The 20,280-nt window shown below is 44.8% G+C and overlaps 1 protein-coding gene across 2 annotated transcripts in view; it reads right to left on the reverse strand.

The window, feature by feature from the left end:
- LOC129699776 (clathrin heavy chain linker domain-containing protein 1-like) overlaps window positions 1-20,280 on the reverse strand; it is a 64,055-nt gene that overhangs the window by 41,474 nt on the left and 2,301 nt on the right. For both annotated transcript variants that reach the window (XM_055639848.1, XM_055639847.1), the window contains exons 4-7: window positions 8,262-8,401; window positions 7,344-7,545; window positions 7,148-7,263; window positions 828-915 (exon numbers count right to left, since the gene is read on the reverse strand). In XM_055639848.1, the coding sequence (XP_055495823.1) occupies window positions 828-915; window positions 7,148-7,263; window positions 7,344-7,545; window positions 8,262-8,401 (546 nt within the window). The remainder of the gene's footprint in view (window positions 1-827; window positions 916-7,147; window positions 7,264-7,343; window positions 7,546-8,261; window positions 8,402-20,280) is intronic.

Genomic DNA, 20,280 nt, shown 5'->3' on the forward strand with positions numbered 1-20,280 from the left:
GATGTCCAGAACACGGGCAGTTTGAGAGAAACGGCATTCTGTTGAGCCGGTCTGTTGGCTGCTTCGGGTTGCTGAGGTAGGTTGTCGGCTGCATCCATCGTGAAAATCCAAAAGAACACGTTAAGAAAAAGAAAAAAGTTATCTTTATTGGCAGATACAGAGTCAGACACTTACGTGCTGAGAACGAGCACTAACTGAGTCCTTGCAGTTGCAGTTAGGCACACCGTGACTCATGACATCATCTTCCCGCCATAAGCCTGTTCCAGTTCAACTAACGAGGGTTCGATCTATAACTGGCCTAACCACCAGATGGAGCCACAGCATGGAAATAAAAGCTTTTCACTGTACCTTGACACATGTGACAATAATAAACAAAATAACCCCTTTAACTAAAGAGAACTGTTGTGTAATCACAGCACTGTTGTTATGTCTTAGCTTACATTAATCCTTTCACATCTTTACCGTGAAGACAATATTAAAAACACAAAATTTACATTACCCATGTGCCGTATCAGTCTTTAATGAATGAAAATGTAAACAATGAAAACATGAATAAGTCAACGGCAGCTACAAATATTAAAGTATTCCACTTGATGCTTACCCTCATTGGCTACCCTTTAAGTGGTCTTGCCTAATCCAATACTTTGGTTAAGTTCAATTTTTGAGACAGCAGCACACAGAGAATGACTACTCAGAAGCTCAAGATATACTTTCTTTCCCTGTTTCTAATCACTTCAAAGTTATCTGAATAAACAACCCGGTGATCGATTAAAACTCATAGGGAGATTTCTGAGAAGTGAATACCACTCAGATTTTCTTTAGCTTACCTCTCAACATACTCCAACAGGTATGCAGCTTCATCAATATTGCCAGGATTATCATCATCAAATACCCCAGGCCAAAGTTGATCAACTTCTGCATCAGAGCAAAATGCATTGATTTACTATGGAATACTGTGACATAAGAAATATTATTTTATGTTATTTACCAAGTTAAATTTCAAATGCTGTGATGATGGGTCTGGTAATGTTCCAAGCTATTTCATATTTTATCAATTAAACCATAAAATTTTCCGCTCATCGGATGAAGGGTTTTAGATCCTTCTGGCAAATAAGTTGCTGAACCTAACTATGAAAATCATAGTTATCTACTCATATACCTCATAATTCTGTTTATTTGCAAAGTGCATTCAAATAGTGGAATTTCTGTATTCTGAATGATTGATGACATGCAGGTCCATGCCTACTCCATTACAAATGGGATGTTAAACTTTACCTGCATTTGTGAATTTTTTCATCCACATAAACAGATTCTTTAATCGATTATAATCTTTTAATTCACCTTTTATTACTCTGACTAATGATGTTGCCAAATATAAAATCATCGTCAAATCAGTGCAAGAGGGAAGTATTGCAAATTGTAATTATTTCTGCACCTAAAAGTATTTCTTGATATATTTAACATCAGAGTGATTTTCAAATATTCCTGCCCATAAGAGTAAGTTCATTTTAAATAGTTCAAAAAAAGAAACTAACCATTTGTCAATTTCATTGAAGCACAATAATCAACATCTTAGTAAATTGAAACAGGATCAAAACTGTAATAAAATGTCCAATACACATTGATTGCGGCTTTTTAAAAGCAATTTGACAACATATAACTCAAAACATAAAATAAGGACAAATGGGGCTGAGGAAGCATATTAACACGGATAGTAGACAACAAGAAATAACAGATCAATTTCAAAGTTTCAGACCATGTACAGTACATGCGCCATTCACTCTAGATAAAAAGAGAACGCCACAAATTCAAATTTAATGATGGTGCTAAAGGTAGCAGGAAATTGAGGAAGTTGCAAAAGGATATTCCAATTGCTGAGTGAATAGCCAGAATGGCTAGACAAGTGGTGCCATCTGCTGTAAAAAAAATGTCCAGACACTGCAAAATGAACAGCAATGCTGTGAAAATTCAGTTCTAGTGAATTACACAGTGAAAATACAACAATTCATTAAAAAAAAAATCACATTCTATACAGCACAGGAGAAGCCTTTACATTGATTTATAACTGTTTTTCCAATGGATCTGGGTGTCATATCACTGCCAAATGTGAGACATTTTAAATTCCAATTACATTAAGTAAAATGTGAATCTTCCTGATTTAAAATTATTTTGATCTAAAGGTGGTTCTGGCCGCAAATATGACATTACTCCAAAATGAAATAAAGTGGCTGACAAATTTTGTTCATTTGTTTTGGAAAAGGGTCTTCACGTTGAGCTTATCTATATTGAATAAACAGGTTACAGTAATGTTTTAGGAATTTTTACAGATTATGACATTGTAGCGCCGCCTGCTGGCGCACGCAGGTATCGAACCCGGCGTTCGGAAGCCGCGGTCATGTGACTCGGGAGGGGCAGCTGTTTTTGCGCAGTTTCACTTTTGCGCCACAGTTGTGTAGCTGACCACCATTGTGGTCAGACGTGTTTGTGAGGACCTGTAAACCAAAGAGTTATTTCTAAAATAAATAAGTTCACAAAAACTTTGTTGCCGTTCTTACATCCACCAAATTGGTGACCCTGACCTGATTAGCCGTCATTAGACAAAGAAGATCATGCAGGAGGACTACGTTCCCGCAGAATCGGCTGGCAAGAGGCAGGGCTCACCAGGCTTCAAATTACCTTAGTTTTGGCCAGACCAATCTCAGGTGTGGTTCGCCCACATTGAGGCACAGTTTCACCTGCACCGCATTATTGCAGACGACACGATGTATTTTCATTTGATAGGAGCTCTGCCGCAGGACTGTGCCTCGAGGCTGTTGCCATACATCAAAGACCTGCCGACGATCGCAAAACACGAAGGTTTGAAGGCCCTGCTACTCCATACCTTCGGTCTCAGCCGTAGAGTCAGGGCGGCAAAGATCCTGCACATGGACAGTGTCGGTGACTGGTCATCCACCATCATGGCAAAGATGCTGGCCCTGATGGACTGGGCACTGCCCGTGTCTGTTCTTCGAACAGGCATTCCTAGAGCAGATGCCAGACGAAGTTCGCCTGATGCTCGCCGGGGCTGATTTCAGGAATCCCCAGCACCTCACAGAGAGCTGACGAGTTGTGGACCCCACAGAGGGCGGGACGTTTGTGCCTTCACCCGCTCCACCGCCACAGCGTGGGTGCAACCGAGATGACATCGGGAGGAAGAGCAGGACCAGCCCAGCACTGAAGCATCGCCGCTACCGGAGGTGTACAGCCGACGACGTTGGTGCTACTACCATCTCCGCTACGGCGTGGAAGCCCGAAGATGCCGAAGCCCCTGTTCGTGTCAGGGAAATGCCTCGGCTGATTGTCCATAGAGGTGAACGCGATCGGCCCAAACAAACGCCTCTACGTCCGTGATAGCCACTCCGGCCATCATTTCCTGGTCGACTACGGTGCCATAGCCAGCATCCTGCCATCGACTGCCCGTGATACCCGCGTCGGTAAGGTAGAACCCGTCCTCTCGGCCGTCAACGGGAGCGACATTCGCACTTACGGTACGCGGAACCTGGACTTAAATTTTGACTACCACCCGTATAGGTGGAAGTTCACCATTGCTGATGTCGCCCAGCCGATATTGGGGGCCGATTTCTTGCGCGTGTTCTCCGTTAGTCGATGTGCGAGGTGGGCGAATGGTTCCAGTGTCAGACCTGTGCCTCGCCAAACGGCGCAACTCGTTCACGCCCCAACAGCAACTCGACGAGGTAGCTGAGATCCAGCAACCTTTCGTAGCCCTTCTCACTGAATTCCCAGGGTTGCTCACGCCCCGGTTCGACGGGGCCGTGCCCCGTCATGGCGTGGTCCACCACATTCCCACCGAGGGCCCACCTGTTCACGCCAGCGCGCGCCGCCTCCCGCCCGATAAACTGTGCATCACACGAGATGAGTTCCAACTTATGGAGGACATGGGGATTGTCCGGCGGTCGGATAGCCCTTGGGCTTCCCCGCTGCACATGGTGCCCAAAGCGTCCGGGGGTTGGAGACCTTGCGGTGATTATAGGCGTCTCAACGCCGTAACCACGGCAGATCGGTACCCAGTCCCGAACATCCAAGATTTCTCGGCTCATTTGGAGGGCGCCTCCTTCTTCTCGAAGATCGACCTTGTCCGTGGGTATAACCAGATTCCGGTCCATCCCGACGACGTCCCTAAAACGGCCACCATCAACCCTTTCGGCCTTTCCGAATGGCTAAGAATGCCTTTTGGCCTGTAGAACGCCGCTCAAGCGTTCCAAAGGTTAATGGATCAGGTCGGTCGGGGTTGGCGGTTCATATTCACCTATCTCGATGATATTCTGGTGGCCAGCAGCTCGCAGGCTGAACACGTTAAACACCTCCGCCTGCTCTTCGAACGGCTGCGTAAGCACGGGTTGGTGATTAACCCTGCGAAGTGCCAGTTCGGATTGTGCTCCATCTCCTTTTTAGGTCATAGCATTACTTGCCACGGCGCGCAGCCACTGCCTGAAAAGGTCAACGCAATCCGTCGCTTCCCGAGGCCACTCTTCGTCAAGCGCCTGCAAGAATTTATCGGAATGGTCAATTTCTACCACCGATTTGTCCCGTCAGTAGCCGCCATCATGCGGCCATTGTTCTAGTGTCTAGCAGGCAAGCCTAAGGACCTGGTTTGGTCCAAGGAGGCTGGGATAGCTTTCGAGGGGGCTAAGACAGCGTTGGCCAATGCCACCATGCTGGTACACCCTAGGGCATTGGCCCTAACGGCCCTCACCGTGGACGCATCTGACATCACGGTGGGTGCTGGCCTCGAGCCGCGGGTAGGTAGCCGCTGGCGTTTTTCAGCAGGCAGCTGCGGGGCCCTTTCAAGTACAGCGCTTTCGATCGGGAGATCCTCGCGCTTTGCCTAGCGATCTGCCATTTCCGTTATTTCCTGGAGGGCCACGCGCTTACCGCATTCACAGACCACAAGCCACTCACATTCGCTTTAAATAAGGTGTCCGACCCCTGGTCCGCCAGGCAACAACGGCACCTCGCCTACATATCCGAGTTCACTTCTGACATTCGGCATGTGGCAGGGAGGCTGAACGTCGTGGCCAACGCGCTGTCCCGTCAGGCGGCCCCTGAGGTTTCCGCTTTAAGCCTAGGTGTGGATTACGCGGAGCTGGCTGCTGCCCAATGGGCTGATGCCGGCATGGGGGATTACCACAATGCTGAATCGGGCCTCAAGTTGGCTGAGGTGCCTTGCGGCACCGCCGGCGTGCGGGTCCTTTGCGATGTCTCGACAGTGCAAAGCCCGCCCCATTGTCCCGATTGCCTAGAGGCGTCGGATTTTCGACACTATCCACAGCCTAGCTCACCCGTCCATTCGGGCCACCTCTGCCCTGGTCGCGTCCAAGTTCGTCTGGCACGGGTTACGAAAGCAGGTCGCAGCATGGGCCCGCACTTGTATCCCCTGTCAGACTGCCAAGGTGCAGAGGCATGTGCGCACGCCCGTACAGGATTTCGCTGGTCCAGACGGCAGGTTCCTGCACATCCATGTAGACCTGGTGGGTCCCTTGCCGTGTTCGTGCGGGGCTACTCACTTGCTAACCATCGTGGATAGGTTCACCAGGTGGGCAAAGGCAATACCGTTGACTGATACCTCCGCTGAGGCTTGTGCACGCGCTATTGTCTCCAATTGGATCGCTCGTTTCGGGGTCCCTTCAGATATTACTACCATCATGGGGCCCAGTTCATGTCCTCCCTGTGGTGTGGAATGGCGCAGCTGTACGGCGCAAAGCTGCACCAGACCACCGCGTATCATCCGGAGTTGAACGGTTTAGTCAAGCGGTTCCAAAGACACCTTAAGTCGACGTTGAAGGCCCGGTTCACTGGCCCCGATTGGGTTGACCAGTTGCCCTGGGTTCTCCTAGGCATCAGAACTACACCTAAGGAGGACCTCGACGCCTCCTCGGCCGAGCTGGTTTATGGCTCAGCTTTGCGGGTACCTGGGGATTTTCTGCCCGCCACCCGTGATCAGGAGGTCCCGGATTCGGCGGTGCTAGCTGACCTTCGCGAGCGAACCCACGCGTTGGTCCCGGTTCCCACTTTCCAATACGGGTTGCCCGCGGCGCATGTGCTTACTATGTTACGGGATTGTGCTTATGTTTTCCTTCGTAGGGATGCTCACCGCTTGCCGTTACAGCGGGTGTAAGAAGGTCCGTACAGGGTGCTGAGGACTGGTACCTCGACGTTCACATTCGACATGGGTGGCAGGGAGGAGTTTGTCTCCGTCAGCCGCCGTAAGCCAGCCCACGTCGACGAGGATAGCCCGGTGGCGGTGGCCACTCCGTGGCATAGAGGATGTCCGCCGGCCGTTTTGCCGCCCTCTGCACCTGCTACCCCATTATGTTTCACCGGTCCCCTCTGTTACGCACGTACCTCCGGTTCTGTTTTGCCGGTCCCTACTGTTACGCTCGCCCCGCGACCTCGGACTACGTGTTCCGGTCGAACCGTCTGGTTACCCGTGCGTTTCCGTACCGCGGATTCTGGGGGGGGCCATGTAGCGGTGCCTGCTGGCGCACGCTGGTATTGAACCTGGCGTTTGGAAGTCGCGGTCACGTGACTCGGGAGGGGCTGCTGTTTTCGCGCAGTTTCGCTTTTGCGCCACAGTTGTGTAGCTGACCATCGTTGTGGTCAGACGTGTTTGTGAGGACCTGTAAACCAAAGAGTTATTTCTGAAATAAAAAAGGTCACAAAAACGCGGTTGCCGTTCTTACATCCGCCAAAACATAATTTTACAACAATTAGGAAATGAACCAGAATAGTTTAAATGTAATTTAGAATTCTGTAATGTAGATAATTTCAGGAAGCAAAAATCATATTTAAAGCACTTATTTTTTCCTGAGCACATTTTCATTGTAGAAATAAATTATTTAATATGACAATAATTTGTTTAAACTTATTTTTATTATGCTGACCAAAGTTTGTTCTTGGAAGATAGTAAATATGATCACATGAATTAATTAAAAAAAACTTAACCTAATTAGCAACATTTTGAATGCAATTTGCACCCAATTTCCTAATTATGTCCAAAGCAAAAAATACTTTCCATTTATGATACCTATGTTTAAAAAAAATCCTACATTAGATTGAAATAGAACTACAATTTAAAAAAAATCTGTACCTTTCAGAGATTTTGCTTTTGTCAGACTTGGCAAAATGAATTCAGTGAGAGAAATACTTTTATCTGAATATCCCCAAGTAGCAACCGCATCTGCTATTATCTTCAGTTTCGAGTACCTGTAATATTATATAAAGCATCAGCAATATAACTGATCTTATAGCAATTATATGAAAACAATTCAAATCTTGTTGTTTACCTGAGTTTTAATTGCTCATTTGTCGTGACTAGTTCTTCCCATTGTTGCATTTTTTGACTGATTTCTTGGGTTATTTTTGTTTTGATCTGGACTGACACATATTTTGTTTCTTTGTTCACTTTTGCGTCCTTGAGCCTACTTTCCAGTTTCCTCAGATGTTTACATAGATCCGCCACATTTACTGATTCCTCAAATGTCAGGCCTGTGTACAAATTTTAAAAAATTAAATACCATATTCATCTTAAAAACACTCCTACTGCTTCTTGTTCATGAGACATGTACTGTTTAGAGGATGCAGGGGTATTTTTCTATTATTTGTAGGAGTGATGTCTGATGGGTATCAAGGTCTGTGCTGATACTGTTCATTAAATGCTGGCAAGAACCAAAACTCTTGTGATTTTGTTGTTTAAATAACGGTCACTGACATTTGGCATAAGAGCATTTCTAAATAAAATATGTACTTTAGAAAGGGGAAAACAGCAGTACGTCCCCAATTCCATTTTCACTGGAATTGTACACTACAACTGGTGCTATGCAATCCTCCAAATGTTGACTTTCTCCTGCTGGATACAACAGGAGTATGGTAGCATTGGAAAACTTCAGGAAAACATTCCTCATGGGGAACAGTGAACTGGAGGTAGAATTAATCTTGCATATCCCCTAGTAGTCATCTTCAGTCATTTACAAGAATTTGCTGGCATGATACATCTGCAGCAAGGATTTTTCCAAACCAGGTTATTCAAACAAGGCTAGAGGATTAATATACCTTAAAAAGTTTCAAAAATCAATGAAAATTAACAACTTAAAATTTCAATGTTACACTTGTCTGATGGAAAGCAAATGATTAAAACACTAAGTAAGGGGTTGAAGCGGAGATATCCGTGATAGCTAACAAATTTATTTTGACAAGTTTCAGACCTGAAATGTGCTTAAAATGGGAGGTTTCTTCTTGTGGCAGCAGGAGCTCTTCTGTTAACCTATCTTTCGGATAACTTGACTCTTTTGCAATTTGCAAGCGTGCTTCTAATCCAGATGTATTTTTATTAATGATTTCAATTCTGTTGAAAGAAGTGCGATTATCATGTTATATTTTTTTGGTTTGTAAATTAAAACTATAAAAACATTTATATATGTACCCATTAAATCATCAAACTAACCAAAAATACATTTTGCGTAAGGACCAATCTTTTAGAGTGTAGCCAACAGTGAGAGGCAAAGTTAGCCTAATTATTCTCTTATGATCTGAAAGTTTGATAAGTAAACCACAGAGAAAGGTTAAGGGTATACTTACTTCAAAACTATTTTTCCTAAAATTTATCCTAAAGATCTGTCAAGTTTTGTGTGGCCTTCTCACCATTCATCTTTGATCATGTTCATGAATGTAAACAATCTGATTGGGAAAACTGCATATTTATCAACATTTAACAGATATCCTTGCAGAAAATAATAGAATTCTCATCAACCTCTGTTACCATCCCGACCCTCTCCCTAGCTTCTTTGTATGTACAATCATATGAAAAATAAATTAGTACATATTATTCTATTGAGGGAGAAAACCTGTGATAGATGGCAAGTCATATACAAACTATCTAACAACTGACTTTTAGTGATTCAATAAAAAGCGAAAACAAAAAATGGCCCAGCTATGGCTATCAAGAGAAGGTAGATAGTGATATCAATGAAAAACGATTACAGAATTACCAAAAAAAGCAGTAAAATTAAGATATAGTAACATTTCACAATTTGGTAAAGGAAGACAAAAGGAAGACAAAAGGAGAGGGAAAATTGATTAAGATTGAGAATTGAGTATAAGAGTCCCAAAGTCATGACGCAGGACGTTTGGTCTTTGGTAAAGCTCCATTTGGAGTATTGTGTGCAGTTCTGGTCACCCCATTTTGGGAGGTATTGGAAGCTTCTGAGAGGGTGCAGGTGAGGTTTACTAGAATGATACATGGATTAGGGAACATTAGCTACAAGGAGAGATTGGACTGACTTGGATGTTTTCTGTTTTCCCTAGGGAATGCAAGAAGTTGACGGTAGACCTGATAGGTATATAAAATTATGAGAGGCATTGACAGGGTAGACAAACAGAATTTATTTTCCAGGATGCAAATCTCAAATACTAGAGGACATAGTTTTGATGTAAAAGGGGCAAAGTGTAAAGGAGACTAGGCCAAGTGGGACGCAGGGGAACGCTGGTCCCCAAACGCAATACTCTACCACTCACCCATAAGTCCCAATATTCACCACTCCCTAGAGAGGGAGGGGGTTAGAGAGGGAAGGCCGGTAAAGAAGGAGGGGTGGTAGAGAGGGCGGGGGGTAGAGAGGGAGGGGAGTAGAGGGGGGAGCGGGAGAGAGGGATGGGGGTAGAGAGGGAGGGGGGGTAGAGAGGAGGGAGGGTAGAGAGAGAGGGAGGGGGGAAGAGAGGGGGGGGTAGAGAGGGAGGGGTAGGTGGAGGGAGGTAGAGAGGGCGAGGGAGGGGGTCTGTAGAGCTAATAACAAACACTCCAAGTAACGATCCAACAGATTAATTTTTTTTTATTTTTTTTTATCAAAAAATGTATTCAATTATTAAAAAATAATATGTACACTACAATAAAACAAGCCAGAGCCCACCACCATAATACAATAAACGTATATCCATAATAAACTATTATACAATTATGATACAATCCTTATTGAGGATACATTCTACACCCTGCGGAGCCCAGCGGTCCCGGAACCCCCTCAGGGTGCCCATAGACAGGGCGTATTCCCTTTCTAACCACACCGGGGCACGGACGTATCCCCGGAAAAGGGGCAGGCAGCCGGCTCGGGTAGAGCCCTCCACCGTCTGGCGCCCTGATGGTCAGCTTGACCAGGCCCAGGAGCGACCCAACCAGGACATCTTCAGCCCTACCCTCTGCCCTACGCACAGCACGGGGTATTCAAAGATGAGGATGGTGGGTGAAAAATGCAGCCAGAAGACAAGGAGCAGCCCCTTTAGGTATTCAAACAGTGGCTGCAGCCTCACGCACTCCATGTACATGTGATACAGATTCTTCCAGCCAGCAAAAGTGGCAGGCGGCTGGCGAGTCTGTGAACTGCGAGAGAAACAGGTTGCAGGGAACACCTCAGTGCAATACCCTCCACCCCGGGTCCCAAATGTAGAGGGGGAGAATCCCTGCGTAGAGGGCCAACAGGTTTATTGGCATGTAGTACATAAGTTAAGGGCCTGTCCCAAGAGCATGCAACCTGCATGCGGCAACGCGACCAAACCGGAAGCGGGGGCCACGCGGAGGTCGAGTGATCCCCGTACAGGGCCGGTCCCACCAGCATGTGCCTGCATGCGGCGAGCGCGACCAAACCGGAAGCAGGGGCTCCACGGAGGTCGGGTGAGTGACGCGAGGTTCGAGCGAAGTCCGCGGGAAGTTCGCGCGTGACGTACGGCGTCAAGACGTTGCATACGGCGTTGAGACACTGCGCACGTCCGTCGAGGCGGTGCGTACAGCGTCGAGGCGGCTGTGGGCCAGCAGGCCGTTGCCGTGCGGAATTTTTGAACACGGTCAGTTTTTCGGAGCCCAGCGCGATGTCGGGACAAGCTCCGCACAACTCCATACGGCTCTGGCGATCGAAGTGGGACCGGCCCCACGAGGCCGTACGGCTCAAGCAACCACGATCGGTCGCCCTTGCCGCATGGAGTCCCATGCTCGTGGGACAGGCCCTTTATATTGCATGTTGTCACTGTGACTACATCCCGACTAACCGACTGGTGTTTGAAAGCGTTAGTAATATATGGCGACTATAAGGCAAAACCCGGACTGGATTATAGATCATATGGTGTGTAACATATGTGTGTTAGTATTAGGTAGAGTAGGTCTACATCTTTCCTCTTAAGAAAATAACGTAACTACAAATACATATGTAAGTACAACTAATCAAGTTTAACTGGCGTCTAATAAAATCAGCACTGGAGCAGGTTAAGCATAGTCCCCGTATATAAAGGTAGGTTTGCAAATGCGACCCGCATGCGTACGGTACAGGCTTTCATTCCCATCCTTCCCGGCGAGAACTGTGAGACCGGGGGCTGATGGAGCACCGTAGATCCATGAGACGGGTGAGGGGAGACTGGAGGGCGGGACACTGACTGTGGTGGCAAGAAGGCAAGATGCATGCTGGGCGTAGACTCTGCAAACAGATGCTGGGCCGGGGAAGAGAGTATCAGTCCTGTGGACTGCAGCCGTCAGCTCGGCTACTGCGTGGGCTCCAGTCCAGGCCCCAACTTCATCTCTGGGCTCATCACTACTTCATCTCTGGGCTTGTCCCTGACCTCGGACCCAGGCTCGTCCTTGGTTCTACCTGCGGCTTCTTTCTCGGCCCTGGTCATGGCCCCATCCCAAGCCACGGGCTCGGCCTTCACTCCAGCTACAGACTCGGCTCCAGCCCAGGCCCAGTTGCCGGGCTCGGCCCGCGGCAGCAGCCTCTCCACCAGGCACCAGGCTGCGGCCGGGCGTGGACCCGAGCGAGGCCGTGGGCGGATGTGGACCCCGAGCGAGGTTGCGGCTGGGCATGGACCTGAGGACTCGAGCGAGGCCACGTGCGGGCGTGTGTGAAACAGGCGCCGACCTGACCCATGGTGCCCGCCCACCTCATTTTGACGTCATATCTTTAAAGATCGCGAAGTCGAAATGAAGCATCAAGGAGTGCATCAAGCAGTGAGAATGAAGCAGGTCGACCGTTGGGTAGGTGGTGAAGCGTTTGAGGAATGCTCTTGAAATGCAGCCGTCCCCCTGTTGTCACTAGAAGCTCTTGAAATATTCTGTGTGTGAAACGGGCTCCAAGCCGAGCCATTGTGCCCGCCCAACTCATTGTGATGTCATCAGTGGAAGCTGGTCGTTTTAAAAGGAAGTTGGGTTTTTTTTAAACTTTAATCAGCAATGAGTCATGAATTAAAGCATAAAATCTTGAATGAAGCTGCTCATTGCTTAGAAGGGAAAAATGTCAGAATATGTAAAAATCTTATTGTTACCGCAGTGTTTTTGCGAAAATATAAAGACGCACACACACACGCACACAACCGATGAGAGTTTAAAAGTTATAGAGATATACTGAGCAAGTATTTTGTTTTAAAACAGAGGGTGGTGAGGATCTGGAACATGCTGCCAAGGGTGGGGGTGAAGGCACATGTGTGGCATTCAAGAGACTCTTAGACAGGCACATGTACATGCAAGAAATGGAGGGATAAGGATTACGTGCAGGCATATAAGAGTTGGTCTTGGTATCATGATCAGCACAGACATTGTGGGTCAAAGTTCCTTTCTCTATGCTGTCCTGGTCTTTCTTCTCATACATCCAAGACTCTGAGGACATTATCCAAGAGCAGCTCAACAGGACCATCGCAGATCTGAATTCTCAAATCACCTGGGTCACACTATGGAAAAAGAGTGCTATTGAAAATTTGTTATATTGCCCATTCTTGAAAGATGGCTGGCAAAGAGTCTCTTCAAATGTTTGGTTACAAATTAAAATAAATTACCTGATGGCAATTAAAATGTGAATGTAAAAAAAAGCAGGCTTTGTAGTATTGTTTTGCATTGTGCTTCTTGGCTAGCAATTGCAAGTGTTTAATGTGGAATCTAGTTGAATGTCACAAGCAGGCGGACGACACGAAGCTGGAGGGCAGTGTTAGCTGTGAGGAGGATGCTAGGAGGCTGCAAGGTGACTTGGATAGGTTGGGTGAGTGGGCAAATGGATGGCAGATGCAGTATAATGTGGATAAATGTGAGGTTATCCACTTTGGTGGCAAAAACAGGAAAGTAGACTATTATCTGAATGGTGGCCGATTAGGAAAAGGGGAGATGCAACGAGACCTGGGTGTCATGGTACACCAGTCATTGAAAGTAGGAATGCAGGTGCAGCAGGCAGTGAAGAAAGCAAATGGTATGTTAGCATTCATGGCAAAAGGATTTGAGTATAAGAGCTGGGAGGTTCTACTGCAGTTGCACAGGGTCTTGGTGAGACCACACCTGGAGTATTGCGTACAGTTTTGGTCTCCTAATCTGAAGAAAGACATTCTTGCCATAGAGGGAGTACAGAGAAGGTTCACCAGACTGATTCCTGGGATGGCAGGACTTTCTTTTTTTTTTTTTTTCTTTTTTTTTTTTGTGTTTATTTTATTAGAAGTTAATACAGCACAAAACAGTACAGTGGCACCTAATTTTAGGTGCCAACTATGTAATACCGTAATCCATTCTATGTACAACCTCTAGTTTTATGTTATAAGAAGGAAGTAAGCAGGACAAGAAAAAGAAAACAATAGAAAGGGGAAAAAGTGGAAAAATAGATGGTAGAGAGTAGAAAAACGTGAAGTGTGTATATAAAAAAAAAAAAAGGAAGAGAAAGTGGAAAGTAGAAATAGAAGAGAAGGCCCCTTAAAAGAGAATTTTTCAAATCTGTATTCGGAGATGTAGATCTATCCGCGTCATTAACTGAAATCAGCAATCCTTACGGTACCGCTGCATCACATGATTCCAAAAAGTCGATGAAAGGAGACCAACTCTTGAAGAATTGGTCATATTTATCTATTAGTCGGAGTCTCATTTCTTCAAGGCGTGCTATGTCCATCATATTCCTAATCCACATTTTCACATTTGGTGTGGTTGTATTTTTCCAAAATTTAAGTATCAATTTCTTTCCAATTATTAATCCATAATTTAAAAAAACATTTTGATCTTTATTTAAATTGGTATCTTCTCCTATTATTCCAAATATAATCCATTCCGTTTTGGGTTCTATTCTTGACTTGAAAATCTTTGTGAATATATCAAATATATCACTCCAAAATTTATTCAACTTTGTACATCCTACAAATGAGTGTGTTATATTAGCGTTTTGAAACAAACATTTATCGCATCTGGGAGAGACGTTTGGATAAAATTTATTCAACCTCGTTTTTGAATAATAGTCTATGTAATAATTTGAATTGAATTAAATTATGTCTTGCATTAATAGAACAGTTATGTGTATTCATCAAATACTTTTCCCATCTATCCTTCGAGATCTTTATCATTAGCTCTTGTTCCCAATCTTCCCTTAATGCTTCTGTTAAGGGTGATTCTCTATTTAATATATTATTATAAAAGTATGATATTAATTTTTGTGAATCAGCCTTAATATTCATTGCTTCTTCTAAAGGATCTAAAAATATAGTTTGAAATCTATGTGTATATTTCTTCATAAAGTCACATACCTGTATATATTTAAAATATTGATTATCCTTCAATTTAAATTTTAATTTTAATTGTTGAAATGATAACAGTTTGCCCACTTCATACATATCCCCTACTTTCCTAATCCCCAGTCTATCCCATTGTTGATATGTGTTGTCGATGAGAGAAGGTTTGAATGCGGGGTTGTTCAATAGTGGGGTTAGTACTGATAAATTATTTAATTTCAGGGATACTTTTATTTGTTTCCAAATTCTTATTATATTGTGAATAATTGGGTTCTTCTTATATATTATACTATTCAATTTTATCGGTGAGAGCAGGATCGTTCCTATATCGTGCGGATAGCACTCCTCTTTCTCCATTCTTATCCACTCCAACTGCTGAGTGGAACTATCCAGCCAGTATATTATGTTCTTAATATGCACTGCCCAGTAGTAATATATAAAGTTAGGTAATGATAAACCCCCAACTTCTTTAGATTTGCACAAATGCTTTCGTTGAATTCTAGGGATGGCAGGACTTTCATAGGAAGAAAGACTGGATAGACTCGGCTTGTACATGCTGGAATTCAGAAGATTGAGGGGGGATCTTATAGAAACTTACAAAATTCTTAAGGGGTTGGACAAGCTAGATGCAGGAAGATTATTCCCGATGTTGGGGAAGTCCAGAACTAGGGGTCACAGTTTAAGGATAAGAGGGAAGTCTTTTAGGACCGAGATGAGAAAATCATTTTTTACACAGAGAGTGGTGAATCTGTGGAATTCTCTGCCACAGAAGGTAGTTGAGGCCAGTTCATTGACTATATTTAAGAGGGAGTTAGATGTGGCCCTTGTGGCTAAAGGGATCAGGGGGTATGGAGAGAAGGCAGGGATGGGATAATGAGTTGGATGATCAGCCATGATCATATCGAATGGCGGTGCAGGCTCGAAGGGCCGAATGGCCTACTCCTGCACCTATTTTCTATGTTTCTATGTCTATTAGGTGTTTAGCAACCGGGTGATTAGGTAGCTATAGGCGGACTAAACTTTAACTCCCCCTCCCATTCCCATACTGACCTTTCTGTCCTGGGCCTCCTCCACTGTCAGAGTGCAAATTGGAGGAACAGAACCTCACATTTCACTTGGCAGCTTACACCCCAGCAGCATGAATATTGACTTCTCTAACCTCAAGTAACCCTTGTTTTCCCTCTCTCTCCATCCCTCCCCTTTTCTAGTTCTCGAACCAGTCTGACTGTCCCCCTGATTTAATTGTATCTCTGTATGCTTTGTTTTTATCTTCTCCTAGTTAACAATTATCTATTCTATGTTTTCCTTGATTGTTATCCCCATGGATGTCTCATTTTCACACGTTACAATTCCTTATCTCTGTTTCACAAAACATCACCCATTCATTCTATCCAGAGATGCTGCCTGGCCTGCTCAGTTAATCCAGCATTGTGTGTCTATCTTCGGTGTAAACCAGCATCTGCAGTTCCTTCCTACACGTTTAATTAAGGGCCTGTCCCACTAACGCGACTTTTCAGCGACTGTCTTCGACCTTCAAGCTCGAGGGCACTGAGTCGCTTGAAAAACCTCAAGCTGGTTCGACCATCAGCGATGAAACCGCGAGCTGGATCGACCGTCAACACACACAACACACAAACATATCGCAAAGGCGGGGGCCAGGGAAAGCGGGGGAGCGTTGTCTGAAAATCACACCCACAATGAACAGGAAGGTAAAAGATGGCTGGCACAATGTACGGTAAGTCTTTTATAAAGCACGGGGGGGGGGGGGGGGGGGGGGGGGGGGGGGGGGGGGGGGGGGGGAGGGGGAGAGAGAAGGGGAGAGAAGGGGAGAGATGTGGGGGAGAAGTGGGGGAGAAGGGGAGAAGGAGTGGAGAGACTTTTAAGAAGCCAGACAACTTATAATAAAGTTTAGCGGGCATTAACATTACCTGTCGGTTTTCCTTGGTTCTAAAAACTCAAATGAGCCAATTAAAATGCCCGGTCAGCAAAGGAGATTGCTAGGCAGTCGGCTACCTCGACTGCCTAGCGACCCCACTCCACTGCACTACCAGATCAAAAGAACTATGCCAACCAATTTTCACTTGTGGAAAAGTTTTCAGCATGCTGAAAATGTTTCCTCGACCAGACTGAAGCTGCGAGTATGCGGGAACTTCCTTCGAGCATGGCGGAGAGTTCCAGTGACCTCCTAGGACCTCCTAGGACCACGTTTCGACCATGCTGCGAGTTTGAGTCGAGCGCAAACTCTTCTAAACTCGTAAATTAGGTTGCCGCAGTGGGACAGGTCCTTTAGGTAACACTGATTGCCCTAAGCTTCAATGTGCAAAGTCTTCAGTGACTTTGATGAGAACAGGAGGAATGAGTTGTGGTCATTCATCAAAAATAACATACATCTTTGCAAACCTCTTTCAACGATTCTATGGTTCAAATATGTGCAGCATATGAGTAGCAAGCTTTTATATTTGAGATACGTTCCCAAGATATGATGGTGTCATAATCACAGTGTGTGCAATTGACAAAGTTCTTGATCACACACTTGACAAGTGACTAGCACATCTCGCAAATGTCCCAAGAAGTTATTTTTCATATGTAAAATATTTCAACCCAATACTGTCTTTGTCTGTGACTACATGCCAACGATGACTAATTGTGAGCAACACACTCAAATTCCAGACATACTGTAGTTCAAGAGTCAAGAGAGTTTTATTGTCATGTGTCCCAGATAGGACAATGAAATTCTTGCTTGCTGCAGCACAACAGAATATGTAAACATAATACAGAATAGGAGATAAAAGTTCAGTGTGTCTATATACCATAGACCATATATATATACACAATAAATAAACAGATAAAGTGCGATAGTAATAATAGACTGTTATTGTTCAGAGCTTGTTGATGTTGTGTTTAATCGTCTGGGGAAGTAGCTGTTCCTGAACCTGGATGTTCTAGATTTCAAGCTCCTGTACCTTCTTCCTGATGGCAACGGAGAGGTGAGTGTGTGGCCAGGGTCTTTGATGATGTTGGCAGCCTTTTTGACGCAGCAATTGTGATAGATCCCTTCGATGGTGGGGAGGTCAGAGCCGATGATGGACAACTTTCTGCATTTTTTTCCACTCCTGGACATTCAAGTTGCCGAACCAAGCCATGTTGCAGCCAGTCAGTATGCTCTCTACTGTGCGCCTGTAGAAGTTTGAGAAAGTCCTCCTTGACAATCCGACTCTCCGTAATCTTCTCAGGAAGTATAGGCGCTGATGCATCAGCGTGCTGGGACCAGATCTTTGGAAATATGCACGCCCAGGAATTTGAGGTTTTTGACCATTTCCACCATTGACCATCCCGTTGATATAAATGGGATTGTGGGTCCCTATCCTACCCCTTCCAAAGTCCACAATCAGTTCCTTGGTTTTGCTGGTGTTGAGAGCCAGGTTTTTGTGCTGGCATCATTTGGTCAATCGGTCGATCTCACTTCTATACTCTGATTCATCACCGTCAGTGATTCGTCCCACAACAGGGGTGTCGTCGGCGAACTTGATGATGGAGTTCGCACTATGTCCGGCTACACAGTCATGAGTATAGAGTGAGTACAGCAGGGGGCTGAGCACGCAGCCTTGAGGTGCTCCCGTGCTGATTGTTATCGGGGATGACACGTTTCCACCAATACGGATAGACTGGTCTGTGGACGAGGAAGTCGAGGATCCAATTGCAGAGGGATGCACATAGACCCAGATCCGTGAGCTTGGTAACCAGCTTGGAGAGGATGGTGGTATTAAACGAAAATGTTCTCCCTATCAAAGCGAGCGTAGAACGCATTGAGCACGTCAAGGAGTGATGCTTAGCTGGCATTTGAGCTGCCTCCTGATTTCGCCCTGTAGAAAGTGATGGCCTTCAAGCCCCACCACAGTTACCGAACATCCGTCTCATTCTCCAGCTTGGAGCAGGTCCCTTGTGGCCTTTTTAATGGCCTTACCAAGGTCGTATCTGGACCTCTTGTAGACCTCTGCATCTCCAGACCTGAATGCCGGGGATCTGGTCTTCAGAAGAATGCAGAAAGCATTCAGACTAACCGAGGAAATAGTCTCTCCCTCCAACTCCAGCTTTCTATCCAGTGAAATGATTAGTCTGTAAACAGCTGGTTGTGGTTGCACATAGCAAATTCTGTAGCTGGTCACCTTGGTCCTCATAGGGAGTCTTAACTAATGCAAAACCCTCACCCTGATATGATATATCTGGTTGCCATCGTTTAGATGAAAGCAAAGTATTAATCAAATCTTCAAAGTCTAAAAGTAATCTCCCAACAAAATAAAGCAGAATAAATCCTTTGCACCAGCAGGTAAGAAAGCCCCTCTGGCTGCAATATTTACAACTTATATTCCTGGATATTGATTCAATGCTCTTAATCATGACTGCTTTCACTAGCTAATTCCACAAACACATGTATGGGACATTAAACTAAAACAATATATGCCGCATTAAATCCACTGTAGTACAGTATTGTACATTCTTTTTTTAGTTAGTCACTTGCCTGCATTTCCAGAACTGATAAGGCAAAAGCAGCCAAAAGCACTCTGGTCTAAATGTGGAAGCCGACAGCTTTACTTCATAGTGAAAACTCTTTAGTTTAGGTTAGTTTATTGTCAAATGTACTGAGGTACAGTGAAAATCTTTTGCGTGCGAACCAGTTGGCAGAAAGGCAATACATGATTAAAAGACAATACATGATTATGGTTTAAATCTCCAGCCTTATCAAATTGCACAAAGATGGGATCACAGCTGATTGGATACTTCCAACCCACAACTAATCCCTTCCTCTGATTGTGGGATTAGTTGAAAGGCAGATAGGTCGGTGCAAACCAAAGATCTCTGCTATAGGATCTTTGGTGCAAACACCACTTTGAGTGCATATTATGAACAATGACGTGGAGTTCATTCACTGAGGCCTGCACTCAATCGATGCTATTATTTGGATACTGACTGAGATTCACGAGTAATTGAAATTCTTGTCCCAGACGCCAGGGCTTCCATTCTCTGATTTAATGCAGCAAAGGAATGTGGAGGTCTCACCATTTTAATGGCACATATAAACTCCCCAAAATGGCAGGGATTGGATGTAAAGAGGATTCTGCTTCTGCCTTAGGTACGGGTGATCTACTGCCATTTATTTGTAGGAAACCCACAAAATCACTGTGATTTTTGGACCATAATGTGTATGCATTCTCTTTTTAAATTGAAATGCACACTTTTGTTATAACTATTGATATTTTGACATTAGTAAATTGCATTATTTGTGATGTTTGTCGATATTATCAATTCTTTCTCCTACCCTTGCCTCTCGGTAGAAAATTCAAAAGATTGGAAGCACATACCACCAGATTCAGGAACAGCTTCTTCTAAGGGTGAACTCCCAATCTCCCATCCAACATCATTGTGACCCTTGCACTTTTTAATTCTGCATTTTCTCTACAACTGTAATGCTATTATGCTGTAACACTTTATTCTGCACTCTGATATTTTTCTTCGCCCTGTTGTGGACGATTTGACTATGATTTGACTAGATAGCACATAAAGATTTTTCACTGCATAGTACACGTGACAATAATAAACAAATAGCAATCTTTATAAGAAGTCACCACTTCAAATAGCAACTACAATGATAACATTTTATATGGCTTTTCACCTAATAAAATATCCCAAAACACCTTACAAATGGATTATTCGGAAACTTTGGGA

This window comes from Leucoraja erinacea, chromosome 8, assembly GCF_028641065.1.
Source record: "Leucoraja erinacea ecotype New England chromosome 8, Leri_hhj_1, whole genome shotgun sequence".
Lineage (NCBI taxonomy): Eukaryota > Metazoa > Chordata > Chondrichthyes > Rajiformes > Rajidae > Leucoraja > Leucoraja erinaceus.